This window comes from Equus caballus, chromosome 20 (assembly GCF_041296265.1).
Source record: "Equus caballus isolate H_3958 breed thoroughbred chromosome 20, TB-T2T, whole genome shotgun sequence".
NCBI classification, from domain to species: Eukaryota; Metazoa; Chordata; class Mammalia; order Perissodactyla; family Equidae; genus Equus; species Equus caballus.
In genome coordinates this window covers 36,971,750-36,985,675 of record NC_091703.1, presented here as the reverse complement: position 1 = coordinate 36,985,675, position 13,926 = coordinate 36,971,750, and the positions used below count along the sequence as shown (strand labels likewise).

The 13,926-nt window shown below is 42.9% G+C and overlaps 1 protein-coding gene across 2 annotated transcripts; it reads left to right on the top strand.

The window, feature by feature from the left end:
* Positions 1-8,451: 8,451 nt before the first annotated feature.
* LOC100061127 (HLA class II histocompatibility antigen, DO alpha chain) lies at positions 8,452-13,319 on the top strand. Of its 2 annotated transcripts, none has more exons than XM_005603798.4 (5): positions 8,452-8,642; positions 9,829-10,077; positions 10,401-10,682; positions 10,778-10,949; positions 11,160-13,319. In XM_005603798.4, the coding sequence occupies exons 1-5, from the start codon at positions 8,561-8,563 to the stop codon at positions 11,161-11,163; spliced, it is 789 nt and encodes a 262-aa protein (XP_005603855.2). In that variant the 5' UTR covers positions 8,452-8,560; the 3' UTR covers positions 11,164-13,319. The 2 variants fall into 2 exon arrangements, with proteins under 2 accessions (XP_005603855.2, XP_070100517.1); XM_070244416.1 differs by having other exon boundaries at positions 8,516-8,642; positions 9,667-10,077.
* Positions 13,320-13,926: the final 607 nt, after the last annotated feature.

Below are 13,926 nucleotides of genomic sequence, written 5' to 3'. Positions count from 1 at the left end.
TGGGACTGCATCAGACTAAAATCTTCTGCAAGGCAAAGGAAACCGTGAACAAAACGAAAAGACATCCCACCAACTGGGAAAAATTATTTGCAAATTGTATATCCAAAAAGAGGTTAATTTCCAAAATATGTGAAGAACTCATACAATTGAACAACAAAAAAACAAGTGACCCAATCAAAAAACGGGCAGAGGATATCAATAGGTATTTTTCCAAAGAAGATATGCAGGTGGACAACAGGCACATGAAAAGATGTTCCACATCACTAATTATTATGGAAATGCAAATCAAAACTACAATGAAATATGACCTTACACCTGTCAGAATGGCTATAATTACCAAGACAGAAAGTAACAAATGTTGGAGAGGATGTGGAGAAAAGGGAACCCTCATACACTGCTGGTGGAAATGCAAACTGGTGCAGTCACTATGGAAAACAGTATGGAGATTTCTCAAAAAATAACAAATAGAAATACCATAACGATTCAGCTATCCCACTACTGAGCATTTATCCAAAGAACATAAAATCAACAACTCAAAGAGATTTATACATCCCATGTTCATTGTAGCATTATTCACAATAGCCAAAATGTGAAAGCAACCCAAGTGCTCACCAACTGATGAATGGATAAAGAAGATGTGGTATATATATACAAGGGAATACTACTTAGCTATAAAAAAAAGACAAAATCGTCCCATTTGCAACAACATGGATGGAACTTGTGGGTATTATGTTAAGCGAAATAAACCAGACAGAGAAAGACAAACACTGTATGATTTCACTCATATGTGGAAGAGAAATAAACACATGAATAAAGAGAAGATTGGTGGTTACCAGAGGGGAAGGGGTGGGGGATGGGCAACAGGGGTAAAGAGGCATATATATATGGTGACAGATAAAACTTAGACTATTGGTGGTGAGCACGATGCAGTCTATACAGAAACTGATACATAATAATGTACACCTGAAATTACACAATGTTATAAACCAGTATGACCTCAATAAAATAATTGAAAAAAAAGAAGGAAGACTTCAAATCAATTACCTACTTTACAACCTGAGGAACTAGCAAAAGCAGAACAAACTAACACAAAGCCAGCACGTGGACGTAAACACTAAAGATTAGAACAGAGATAAATAAAATAGAGAATAGAAAAATATACTGAAAATAAACAAAAGCAAAAGTTGTTTCTTCAAAAAGATTAACAAAATTGAGTAACCATTATATGTGTTTGCTAAGAAAAAAACAAGGAAGATTCAAATTACTAATATCAGAAATTAATTGAGGACATTACTGCCAATTCCACAGAAATAAAACAGAGTAAAAGAGAGTACTATGAACAATTGAATGACCAATGAATTGGACAACCTAGATGCAACGGACAAATTCCTTGAAAAACAAAACCTACCAAGACCGAATCAATAAGAAATAGAAAATCTGAGTAGACTTATAACCAGTAAGGAGATTGAATCAGTAATCAAGAACCTTCTGATAAAGAAAAGCCCTGGAGCTGATGGCTTCAAAGAACTAAACATTAAAGAACTAACACCCAACCTCCTCAAACTCTTCTAAAGAATTGAAGAGGAGGGAACACATCCTGACTCATCCTATGAAGCTACTGTTGCCCTGATACCAAAGCCGGACAAAGACATCACAAGAAAAGAAAACTGCAGACCAACATCCCTAGGAATATTGATGCAAAATTCCTCATCAGAATACCAGCAAGTGAATCCAGCAGCATATTAAAAGAATTGCACACCTAGTGGGATTCATTCCTGGTATGCAACCATGATTCAACATGTGAAAATTGATCCATGTCATACATTACATTAACAAAGTAAATGAAAAAACCCAAATGATTATCTCGATAGATGCAGAAAAAGCATTTGACAAAATCTGACACCCTTTTATGGTAAAAACACTCAACAAACAAGGAGTAGAAGGAAATTACCTCAACATAATAAAAGCCATATATAAAAAACCCACAGCTAACAGCATAATCAATGGTAAAAGACGGGAAATTTTTCCTGTAATTTCAGGAACAAGACAAGGTTACCTGCTTTTGCCACTCCTATTCAAAACAGTATTAGAAATTCTAGCCAGAGCAATTAGGCAACAACAAGAAAAGACATCCAAATTGGAAAGGAAGAAGTACAATTATATCTATTCAAAGATGCATAATCTTATAAGTGGAAAACCCTGAAGAACACACCAAAAAAACCGTTAGAATAAATAAATGAATTCAGCAGAATAGCAAGATACACAATCAACACACAAAAATCAATTACGTTTCTATACAATAACAATGAACAATCCAAAAAAGAAAGTAAGAAAATAACTCCATATGTAAGAGCATCAAAAAGAATAAAATTCTTAGGATTTAACTTAACCAAGATTGTGAACACTATATGCACTGAAAACTAAAAAACATTGCTGAAAGAAATTAAAGACATAAATAACGGAAAGACATTCCATGTTTATGGATTGGAAGACAGTATTATTAAAATGTCAATAAAATCCAAAAGAATCTACAGATTCAATGCAATTCCTATCAAAATCCTAATGATTTTTTTTTCAGAAATAGAAATATCCATCCTAAAATTCATATATAATCTCAAGGGACCTCAAATTGCCAAAATAATCTTGAAAAGGAAGAAAAAAGTTGGGAGTCTTGTTCCAAAATTTACTTCAAAGCTACAGTAATTGAAACAGTGTGGTACTGGCATAAAGACAGACGTATAGACCAATGGAATAAAATAGAGAACCCCAAAATAAACTCTTGCCTATAGGGTCAAATGATTTTCAACAAGAGTGCCAGGACAATTCAGTGGGAGAAAGTGGGACAGTCTTTTCAACAAATGGTGCTGGGAAAACTGGATATTCACATGCAAAAGAATGCAGTTGGATTATTATTATTTTTTTTTTTTTTGAGAAAGATTAGCCCTGAGCTAACTACTGCCAGTCCTCCTCTTTTTGCTGAGACTGGCCCTGAGCTCACATCCATGCCCATCTTCCTCTACTTTCTGTGTGGGACGCCTACCACAGCATGGTGTGCCAAGCAGTGTCATGTCCGCACCTGGGATCTGAACCAGCAAACCCCAGGCTGCCGAGAAGCAGAACGTGTGAACTTAACCACTGTGCCACCGGGCTGGCCCTGCAGTTGGATTCTTATCTAACACTCTATACAAAAATTAACTCAAAATGGATCAAAGTCTAAATGTAAGAGCTAAAACTATAAAAGATTACTATTTCAAATACACAGTGCTGCTTTCATGTTCTAGAGATGTAATTAATCTCAAGGAGAAAATTGACCTTGGATTTAAGAAAACACATTCATATGCTTTTTCATTATTAATGAAATATCCAGAGTTAGTAGAGGTAGGCAGAAGTTATGTGTCTCTGTGCAGCATATGGGGATATTTTATTATAAAAATATTAATTTACTAAAGGTCAATGTTTTCTTTTTCACTCTTCTTTGGATGTGATCTTATGCCTATTCACCCAGAGATACTCATTGTCTTAGGGAAAAATAGGACTTTTATCACAGAAGTTCAAATAGAAACAATATTCTGAAACAGAATACTGACAGCTCTAGCAAAGTCATGGTCTTGAAAGTCGGACACTGGTAAGAGAAGGAGGGGTTTCTGAAATTCCAAAAGTCTCGGTTCTTAGAGTTTTTTGCTGAATATGCATTTAGTCTGGGACCATCTCCTTTAGGAGGTGAGTATTCATTGGCCATTTCTGTGGTCCAGAGAACCTCAAAACATCAAAACTCTCCTTTTCATCCCCCTACTACCTCCACACAGCGCTAGAACCTACAGAATCGTGTGAGGTTGTTTGGACCTACCCACTCCTATTCTAGAGTTTCAGGGGCTGCCCCATCTCTAGTTTGTTAAAGACGTCGTCTCTGGGTACTTTCCTTTGCTACCCCATCGCTCCCTCTGGTTTTGTGAGGACTCTTGGAGAGATTAAAAAACTCTTCCGCCGTTATCATCTTCTTGTTTTCTTAAGATTTGGCAAACTGAACACTACTTTAAAATCTACTATGCAGACAAAAAGGAAAACTAAATTAACTAAAATTTTTTAAAAACCTTCAAAAGCTGTAAAACCATTTGATTCAACATAAAGTGACAAAAACTTTACAGAGTTAAAGAATCAAGCTTTTGGTAAATGGGTAAAATTGGAAAATTGATGATTTGGTGAGTTAATTTCTGATTGGTTGGCCATTTGGTGGTGAGTTGATTTTTAGAAAGTTGATGTTCAGTAAATTGATTTTCAGGGTGGCCATGGAGAGGGCAGGATTGGCCTGGGTTCAAGGGCCACTGTCCTGACCACACAGGCCCAGGATCAGGTGGCAGCCACATCAAGATCTAACGGATATGCAGCAAGAGCTGAGCAGTGCTGGGGCCCATCAGCAGGGCAAACGGCTGAGCTCTGTTGCCTTTGCCAAGAAGAATCGATCACAAATTAGACCAGCCACAGAAACTTTGGCAAATGAAGGAGAGAGGGCAGAGGCCAATGGCCAAGGTGATACTAGAAGCAGAAAACCATCAGAAAAGAGAAAAAAGCCACCCAAACACAGCTTTCCACAGCCATAATGTTTCGTAAGTTTACCCTCTGTCCCAGGATGTCACTCCACACAAAAAGGAGAAGGGGGAGGAGCAGAAACCGTAAAAGACTTGGCCTTTCCCAAAAGAGAGACGAATCTTCTCAAAAACATGTCTTTTAAACAAGAAGAGCTGCATCTATACCTTTAAATGGCCACTCTGGGGGTTTTCCTATGATTACGTGAAATTGTTGCTCTAGAGTGTAATGAGACCAGTAATATATTTTTTAAATGTTACTTTTTAAATTTTTTTTTACATATAATGCATAAATTTCAAACTGCAGATATACAGGAAGAGTGATTTTAGCTTAAAATTTTCAGTTTCTTCCCAGGAGGTAGAGGTTGGGGCTCTGGGATTTAGAGAAGTCAGGAAATGGGAGGGGAACGTTCCAGGGGAAGCAAGCAGCTTCCAGCAACACGACAGAAGTTCAGAGCCTGAGAAAGTGATGACTGGTAAGAAATCTGCTATGGTAGAGAGCTGCCTCAAAATGACTGAAACAGTGTGCCTGGAGCAAGAGATGACATGGACCACCTGGCGTACACAAGCACACACCTGTATCACTTCTTTGTCCAGGAAATTCTGGGGAGAGAACCGGATCACTTGAATTCCTGCATTTATGTGGGTTGGAGCTATTTAATTAATTACCAAGAAAGGATCACCCCAGAAAGTCGAAGATCATGTAAGCATCCATATTGCACATTAATATAATGGGCTTTCTTTTTCCTGTTTTCACATCTTACTTAGGTCTGTGTACAGCATTCCATAATAGATTGAAAGATCATTGATGGCAGAAATCATAGTGTGGTCCCAGAGTCTAGCACAGTGCCTGAAGCAAAATAGATTGAATAGTTAAATACATATATATACACACACAAAATAGATCTAAGGTCCAGAATTGAAACATTGAGAGATAACATCGCCCCCTAGTGGAAGCTCTAGGGGTAACAGGAAAGGACGTACGGACCCTGGCAAGTAGGCTGCTTAAAGGAAGAATCTAAGAAAAGAGTGAATGGCCAACTGGTAGCAAACCAAGAACCACCAGAGCAGCCGTGTCCAATAGAAATAGAGTGAGAGTTACATATTCAATGTCAAGTTTTCTAGGAGCCACATTAAAAAAGCAGTAAGAAATAGGTGAAGTTAATTTGATAATATATTTAAAAACTAACAGGCAAAATATTGTCAATTAAACATTAATCAGTATAAAAATTATTGAGATTATATTTATTTATATATCATATATTTAAACATTTATGTTATATGTTTATAAATGTATAAATTATATATATATGTTTACAAAGTCTTTGAAATCCAGTGTTTTTATCCTTATAGTATATCGTAATTCAGACTGGCCATATTGCAAGCGCCCAATAGCCACATGTGGTGGTGGCCACTGTATTGGACAGCACCATCCTAGAAGGAAGGGGCCACGCCCTGCTCCTCTCTGTGTTCCCACTGCAGGACACAGTGCCCGGGACACAGTAGGTGTCCCACAAATATTTAATGAATAATATCTCCTAACACTACCTCGACTTATGCCCCAGAGCACATGATAGAATCAACTACCTTTACCTCAAACTCAGTGTTTTAGACAATTTAGAGTAACTGAATTTATGTCATATTCAAACTTTAAAATTTATGTTATAGTCAACTTTACTCAGTTTTTTGTTGAGCCTGTATTTGTTCCCAGTATTGGAATGTCTCTCTGTAGAACCACTGGTACTTACTTTTATTTGTTATCATCTATTTGTTTATTTGACAAGCATTTATTTAATACTGTGCTAGCAGTTGGAGGAGAGGGGAGATTGCGTAAGAAAGAACCAATAAACCATGATCCCTTGACTTTTCTATCTAGGAGGGACAGAGGTTCTTATATAAATATTACAAGAAAATAATGGAGAGACCTGCTTCCTGCCAGGATAAACTAGCGTGTGTTATTGGTTTCCACTCCTACAAACCAACCCTGGAGGAACCATAGAGGGAAAATAGTGGGGAATGCCTAGTGAGACTGAAAGGTGTTTTGAACTAGTGGGCTGGGTTGCTTGCTGGGAGAAGGTTCATTAGAGGTGGTCTGTTCCTGCCTCTCTCCATTGTTGGCCTTGAACAACCATTGCCTGCCCCATGCTGCAGAAACAGTGAGAGATCCTGAGTGCTCGTGCAGCTGTTGAGGGTTGGGGAGAAAATCAAGGCTGAAACCCCTGCTGGAGTGGGGAGGAGACGGGACAGTAGTCACAACTGACTGCTGATAGATTAGAATGACAAAATTAACATGCTTGATCTAAGAAACATGTATAAAATTCTGCATCCAACAATTAGAGCCCATGTGAAACATTTACAAATATGGACCACATTCCAAACCATAAAGCAGGTCTCGATAAATTTCTAAGATGCATCATACTCACAAGATTCTTGGATTATAATGCAATTAAATTAGAAGTTAATAACAAAAAAACCCAATACATTAAAAAATCCCCATATATTTTGAAATAAAAAACACTTAATTGCTACTAAACAAAGAAGCAACATTCTTTACCATGAACTTTCCATGATTCATCAATCTACTATCCCATTGTCCCATGGTTCCAGCTCCCAATCCAAAGGAGAAAGTGGGAGGGACCTAACTAGGGCAGAACCCAAGCTGTGCCCATTCATTCGTGCAAAAATATCTATCAAGCACCCAATATGTGCAAGGCTGGGGAATGGAAACAAAAAGAACTAAGGTTAGGGTTCCCCATAAACTGTGCCACCCAAATTCATTAGCAGTTGTAATTTGGTTAATTGCAGTCACAAGCCATGATCTGCTCCACTCAATGCAGGAATCCCTTATTCTTCGAGGAAAGAGCATCAGAGCAGTTTTTGCCAGAAGGCAGTCCACAGGCTGGCTGCCCAAGAATCACCTAGGGAGCACGCAAACACACAGCGCCCTTGGCTCCCCTTGGAAAGGCTAATCCAACTCAGGTTGGGATGGAACCCAGGAATTTGTATTTTTAATAAGTTCCCCAGATGATTCTCCTGTATAGCCACATTTGGAACCACAGAACAAGAGGATTTCTTAGATCCCTTTCAAATTGAAAATAATTTATTTTCATGATCTTTTACAAATGGCCTTTAGATATTTGAATAGACTTCTCTTCACCTGGATAGACAGTTATCCTTATACGTATATTTTATATTAGACTAATTCTGCCAATGCCTCCTGTTGGTTGAGTCCAACCAGAAGCCAAAGGCAAGGGTGATGCGTCCGCACTGGGCAGCCCCCAGACAGCGTGGAGAAGGGTGTCCAGGGAACCTGCAGGGACAGCTGGAGGTTACCCCGCACCCTCTGTGCTCCTCAGAACAACCCATCGCGGCTCCCTACATCCAAACCACTAAACATCTCCAACAATTATGCATTTTTTTCTCACACAATGAAATAAAGTAATATTTTCTAAAGTAATTTAAAGGTTTCAAGGATTTTTATTCTACTGCATAGCGAATGTTTCCCTTTTCAAATTTCTCAGTAAAATTTATTGTATTTTTTAACTCCAAATTTGTCCACAGAAACTTATAGGGAGTGTAGGATTCTCTACACGACGGATCAGATAGAGGATTTGTCTCAGCTCAGCTGTGCGGTGCTCCAACAGCCTTTTCTCTGCCTTCGGAGGGTCGCCTCTTGGCGGATGTAGTCACAGTTGAGCTAAGCCCCCCAAACAGAGACTTCCTTTTGACTCCCCGGTGGACCAAGAGTCCCAGGTGCTCGTGGGCCCGATGCATTCGTCCATCTTCTCACCCAGGCTCGTTACTCTACTTCTTTACCCAGCAACAGCTACATTAACTCAAAGAATTTCTCTGATTGGCTGAATGCAGCAGGGGTCTCCCCATCCTAGTATCTGTTTTCTTCCTCTTTACCTCCGCCTTCTTCCTTTACCCCCGACACCGACAAACCGAGACTTATTTGGTTAGAGCACCAGAGGGCAATGGTCTTCAGTGGGGGGCTGGTCCTGGGACTTCACACCTTGATGACCCTCCTGAGCCCCCAGGAAGCTGAGGCCATCAAGGGTGAGTGCTGAGGGCGACTGGGTGAGGAGAGGAGATGTAGGGTATCGGCTTACGCGCAAGACAGTACAGAGCATGAATTGTTCCTCCCCCTCTGGTTTATGGGCAACTCCTTTTACTAAGAGACTCCTATCCCTCTCACTCTGTCGTGTCCATTCTGGACCTAAGATACAGGTGCAGCTTAGTCCAGAGGTGTCAGTGTCAGGCTCAGGTTCAGGTTCCTGCCCAATTCTGTCTTCCTTTCTGAGACCCAAACCTCCATGCTACTGCTGCCCAGCACCCTGATTTCTCTACCACATCCTGGCTTGGAGTGTGCCCGTTCAAGTCGGGTTCTGCTGCAGTATACATCACCAGGTCAGCAGTCAACTGTTTATCTGTCTTTATCCTGCACTGGACACGAGGGACTTGTGTCGTGGGGTCCACAGCTGGTTCTTCTTTATTTCCTCTTGCTCTGGCATTGTGCTGGGCACACAGTAGTCTCTCAATGACTGTTGAACAAATAATTTCATAGAATTCTAAAAGAATCTTACCAATTAAAACCTAATCCTTAATTTCCACAAAACTGAGCCTCAGTTCTGGGAAAAGACATGTTCAGTCATAATGCTGTGAGATGGAGGAGTTGGGACACGAACTTCTGGCTCCTTTTCTGCTGCTCTCTGCAATACCCTGGGCTGCCTTTTTTGGTCTCTGTGTCATAAATCTTAATTCTTACTCCTGCCAGCCATAGCCCCTTTCCCCTCACAACCCCCCTACACTGCACGTCTGTGCCCAGATCTCCACTTATGCTCCTATCCTTAATCATTTCCTGCTTGTCGCACCCCCACACACCCTCATCTCACACACAGGGCCTGATTGCACAGCTAGAGCAGAGGATCATAGCCAAGATTTAATGTTGGGAATCCCCAACATGATTTTTGGCAGCCTCTCCTCTTCCCAACCTGGAATGCAGGCTGCACCCATGTCTCTGTGCAGCCAGTGTGCTGGGCATGTGCCTATTTCCCTCCATCCTTTCCCTTCCGTCCCCCAGCAAACGATTCCACTCACCAAGGACCAGCTGAAGTCGGAAAGGACTCTGCCCTCGACAAAACCCAGGATAGAGCACAGACTTAGAGACTCAACACAACACAAGTCATGCATGAGATTGATACAGTTTCTTCTCTCTCCCTGGCCCTGAACTCACCCAATGCAGCCGACCACATGGCCTCCTATGGACCAGCCTTCTACCAGTCCTATGGCGCCTCGGGTCAGTTCTCCCATGAGTTTGATGGGGAGCAGCTGTTCTCTGTGGAGCTGAAGAAGAGGGAGGCTGCCTGGCGTCTGCCTGAGTTCGGCGACCTCACCCGCTTTGACCCGCAGAATGGCCTGGCCAGCATCGCGATGATCAGAGTCCATCTGGAAGTCTTGGTGGAACGCTCCAACCGCACCAGAGCCATCAACGGTACCCGGCCCTTCCTCTGCCCCGCTCCTCCCAGGTCAGACGTGGAGGTCCAGAGAAGCCTCCTTCCCACCTCACAGGCCTCTCTCCGCACTCAGAATCTGTGACTGTTGTGCGCAGACCTTTTCTTTCCCAGGAGGTCCTAGATCTTCTCAGACCCCTTCAGTACCCTCTTCCTTCTTGAGCGATGACCCCTCCCACCTAGTCTCCCCGTTCAGGGGCCTGTCAGGTACAGGAGCCCTTGGCTGCCCTCCCAGAGCATCTCCTGCCTGCAGATGGCTAAATATGGGATGAGCCTCTGGGATTCAGGGCCTCATTCCTCCTAGTGCCTCCAAGAGTGACCATACTCCCCAAGTCTCGAGTGGAGCTGGGCCAGCCCAACGTCCTCATCTGCATTGTGGAAAACATCTTCCCCCCTGTGATCAACATCACCTGGCTGCGTAATGGTCAAACAATCACCGAGGGGGTGGCCCAGACCAGCTTTTATTCCCAGCCTGACCACATGTTCCGCAAGTTCCACTACCTGACCTTCGTTCCCTCAGCTGATGACTTCTATGACTGCAAGGTGGAGCACTGGGGCCTGGCAGAGCCGCTCCTCAGGCACTGGGGTATGGAGTCCCCTCCCCAGCCCACCCTTCCCAGCCCTGTGCTTCCTTTACTCTAGAACCTTTGCTCTACCCCACACTCTTCCTTTCCCCCGCAGAGCCTCAGGTGCCTATCCTGCCGCCAGACATCACAGAGACTCTGATCTGTGTCCTTGGCCTGGCCATTGGCCTGGTGAGCTTCCTCGTGGGCACCATCCTCCTCATCATAAGCACATGTTTGTCCGGTGCCCCCAGGCGCAGAGGCCCTGGGCGTCTGGGGAAGGAAAGTAGGTGAGTCTGACCAGGATCGGGGTGGAGAATAAGAGATTCTGTGGGGAGGAATGGGGTCAGGGAAGGTGATACTATAGACAAGCAGTGGGCAGGGAATAGAAGAGCAGAGGTGAGGTGAGGGGTAAGGTTTGGGGGATGTGGGCAGTCAGAGATTGGATCCCAGAATTGTGAGCTTGAACAGCCTGGGTCATATGGTTTTTGCTCCTTTAGGTAATGACGATTCTGAGAGAAACGGATAGTGGGAGACACCCTAAGGATTCCTCGCAAGTTTCTGACAGCCTTTGCATGTTCAGTGCCACAGTCTACTAAGTACATCCCCACTGTGCTAACTTTGAATGGGATTAACCTCTATCCCTTTGTGGCCCCAGTACTCATGGCAGGACTTGGGGTGGGGAAACCAACCATCTCCCCTTCACACTCCTAACACAGACACTCATATTTTCTTGCTTTACTCAAAGTTCTGGCTAACAGCAGTAACTTCTTTAAGTGTTTTTCACTGTATCCTTTTTGCCAGGTCTTGGCCAATTCTCCCAGGGTGTGAGGGATGCTGGAATCTCGAAGAGGGGATCCTGGGTGATGACCACTAAGAGTGACCACCTGGTACTTGGGATTGGCAGTCATCCTCAGGCCAGTCCAGCTATGGCTTGCTCCATTTGACTCAGCAATTTGGTGCCCATTGTGTGTTACTTGTGCATGGGCCATTTCACAAGGACTTCATGAGATTTGCCTCCTGAAATCAGATTTTCCCTGAAAGGGATACAGAGTACCCTCTTAGTTGCAACTCCCCTCAACCAACAGCAGTTTTCTGCAGGGCTCCAGGAGAGGAGAGGAGAGGAGAGGAGAGGAGAGGAGAGGAGAGGTTCATGGGAATTCCACTCTTGTCTAGATTTGCTCCGTAATGAAGAAGTCATTGGTGTCCAGCTGTGATCTATGCTGTCATCTCTTTTATCTACATTCCTTAGAGTCTCGTGCGTGACAAAGAGTGGTCCAAGGCTTAGACAAAACCTCCCTCAACCTGGGGTCAAACGTATTAGGTAGGAGGGTAGCAGAATAGATCTGCAAGCCGTCTGGTGAGAGGGGAGGTCTGAGAGATCCATGTGAGTGCTCTCTGAATACGTGGGCTGGAAGATTTTAGTTTACTGTGAACAAAATTTTAAAAACACACAAAGAGACAAGTAACCGTACAAAATAGTTTATGCCAAGTACCAAATGAGTGGTGTACAGATTAGTAGTTTTCAATCAGAGATGCACATAAGAATCACTTGGGAGTTTTAAAAAAGTACAGGCGTGCTTCACCCAGATCTACTGAATCAGAATCTTGGGGGTCGGGGGAGTGGTGACAGGGAGTCTGTAATTTTTAACACGCTCCAGATGATGCTGACGCAGCCATCCTGGACCCAGTCTGGTAACTGGGACCCACTGACATAATCTGTGCTATTAGGGCTCGTTGGAAGAAGGGATCTGGAAGGTCTGAGGGGGTCTAGGAAGGCTTTCCAGAGAACCTGGCTCTTTTAGGGCATAGAATTTGAGCAAGACACAGGTAAGTAGGGGCAAGATTGGAGTTTGTGTTGTGAGCATTTGGTCCTGGAAAAGAAAGACACCAAGATATTATGGGGTCTCTGTGGACTTCCCAGGAGAGAGTAAGTTGGGAGAAATCAATGGCCAGAAGACTCTGCTGGAAATGAGGGAGGACCATCTAGTCAAGGTTTTTGTTTGCCAGTAATGGAAACCCTCTTAAAATGGTCACAGACAAAAGGAGAGGATATTTACAATAGAGACACAGGAGTGGTCTTTACCCAGAACACAAGAGTAGGTTTTAGCCAGGCCTCAGAGGGAGCAGAACTCAGAGCTGAAAAGCCAGCAGAACCTAGAGCAGCCTCTCTCGCTCTCTCTCTGGGCTATGTGGTCTGTGTTCTCTAGGTCCCTCTGCATGTTTGCCGTATTTTTCTCTCTGGGACTGACTGTCCTTTTCAGCTCGTGTGTCCACCATACAGCTCCTGAGTTTGACTATCACCTCAGCTCTAGCCACCCACAGAGACTGCCAATCACAATTTTAAATTCTTGGAAAAATAAATGACTGGCCAAACTTGGGGCAGATGTCCATCCCAGACCAATGTTCTGTGACTGTGGGACAATGTACATGTCCCATAATGTAATCATGGCTGCCAAGCACCCACCCCTGAGGTGAGGGGTCAGATTGTTCTCAGAGAAAGAAGAATGGGTTGGTTCTCAGAAGACACCATGAGATTTGTCTGTCCCCGTAGCGCCCTGCTTTCTGCTGATCTTTTGCTTAAAAGTTTTCACTTGCAAGCTTGGAAAGGCATTTCTCTGATCTCTGTCCTAAGGTTTAATAAAGTCATTAAAAGTGTCTTCTTTTGACTAGAAGTGTGCTTTGTTCACTATGCATACATTACCCTGGAAGTGGAACTTCTAGGAACAATTCCAAATCTCTTAGATTTATGTGTCTGCCTTCATACTCACATTTGTTTCTTCTAGTCTCAATATCGTCTATCATTAAAAAAAAAATTGTCCTCCTGCATTCTTGATCTGACTCCATTCTCTTTTACGACAGAGTTCAATAGTCACCTCCTCTTCTGTATTGTCAAACTCCCTTCTTTGCGGGGTCCCCCCTACACACAATAAACATGTCATCTCTCCTATATAATGAGAACATCAAATCCCCTCTCTGTCCTGTACCCCAGCCTCGCCCATCCCCATGAGCTCCTCCCAGTCACTCTCTCTGAAAGTCTTCTTCGTGGGCTGCCTCCAGATCCCGTCTTCCAATCCTCTCGCTCTCTTTTAATTTTTAACAAAGTTATGTTATACACATAAAGAGTCAAATACTCCTACAAGATTTGCTTAAAAAATTCCAGGCTCCAGCCCTCTCTCCTACCATGTCCTCAGCCCTAGAGGCAATAACTTTCAACTGTTTTAACCAATTTTATTGGTATTGACCTCCCTCCCGTCTCTAAATAAC

Bases quoted from the DNA above. Each gene is read 5' to 3' on its own strand.
- LOC100061127 (XM_005603798.4), top strand. From the start codon at position 8,561: ATGGTCTTCAGTGGGGGGCTGGTCCTGGGACTTCACACCTTGATGACC. The intron at 8,643-9,828 runs GTGAGTGCTGAG...CACCCAATGCAG, and splicing joins GGAAGCTGAGGCCATCAAGG to CCGACCACATGGCCTCCTAT. The intron at 10,683-10,777 runs GTATGGAGTCCC...TTTCCCCCGCAG, and splicing joins GCCGCTCCTCAGGCACTGGG to AGCCTCAGGTGCCTATCCTG.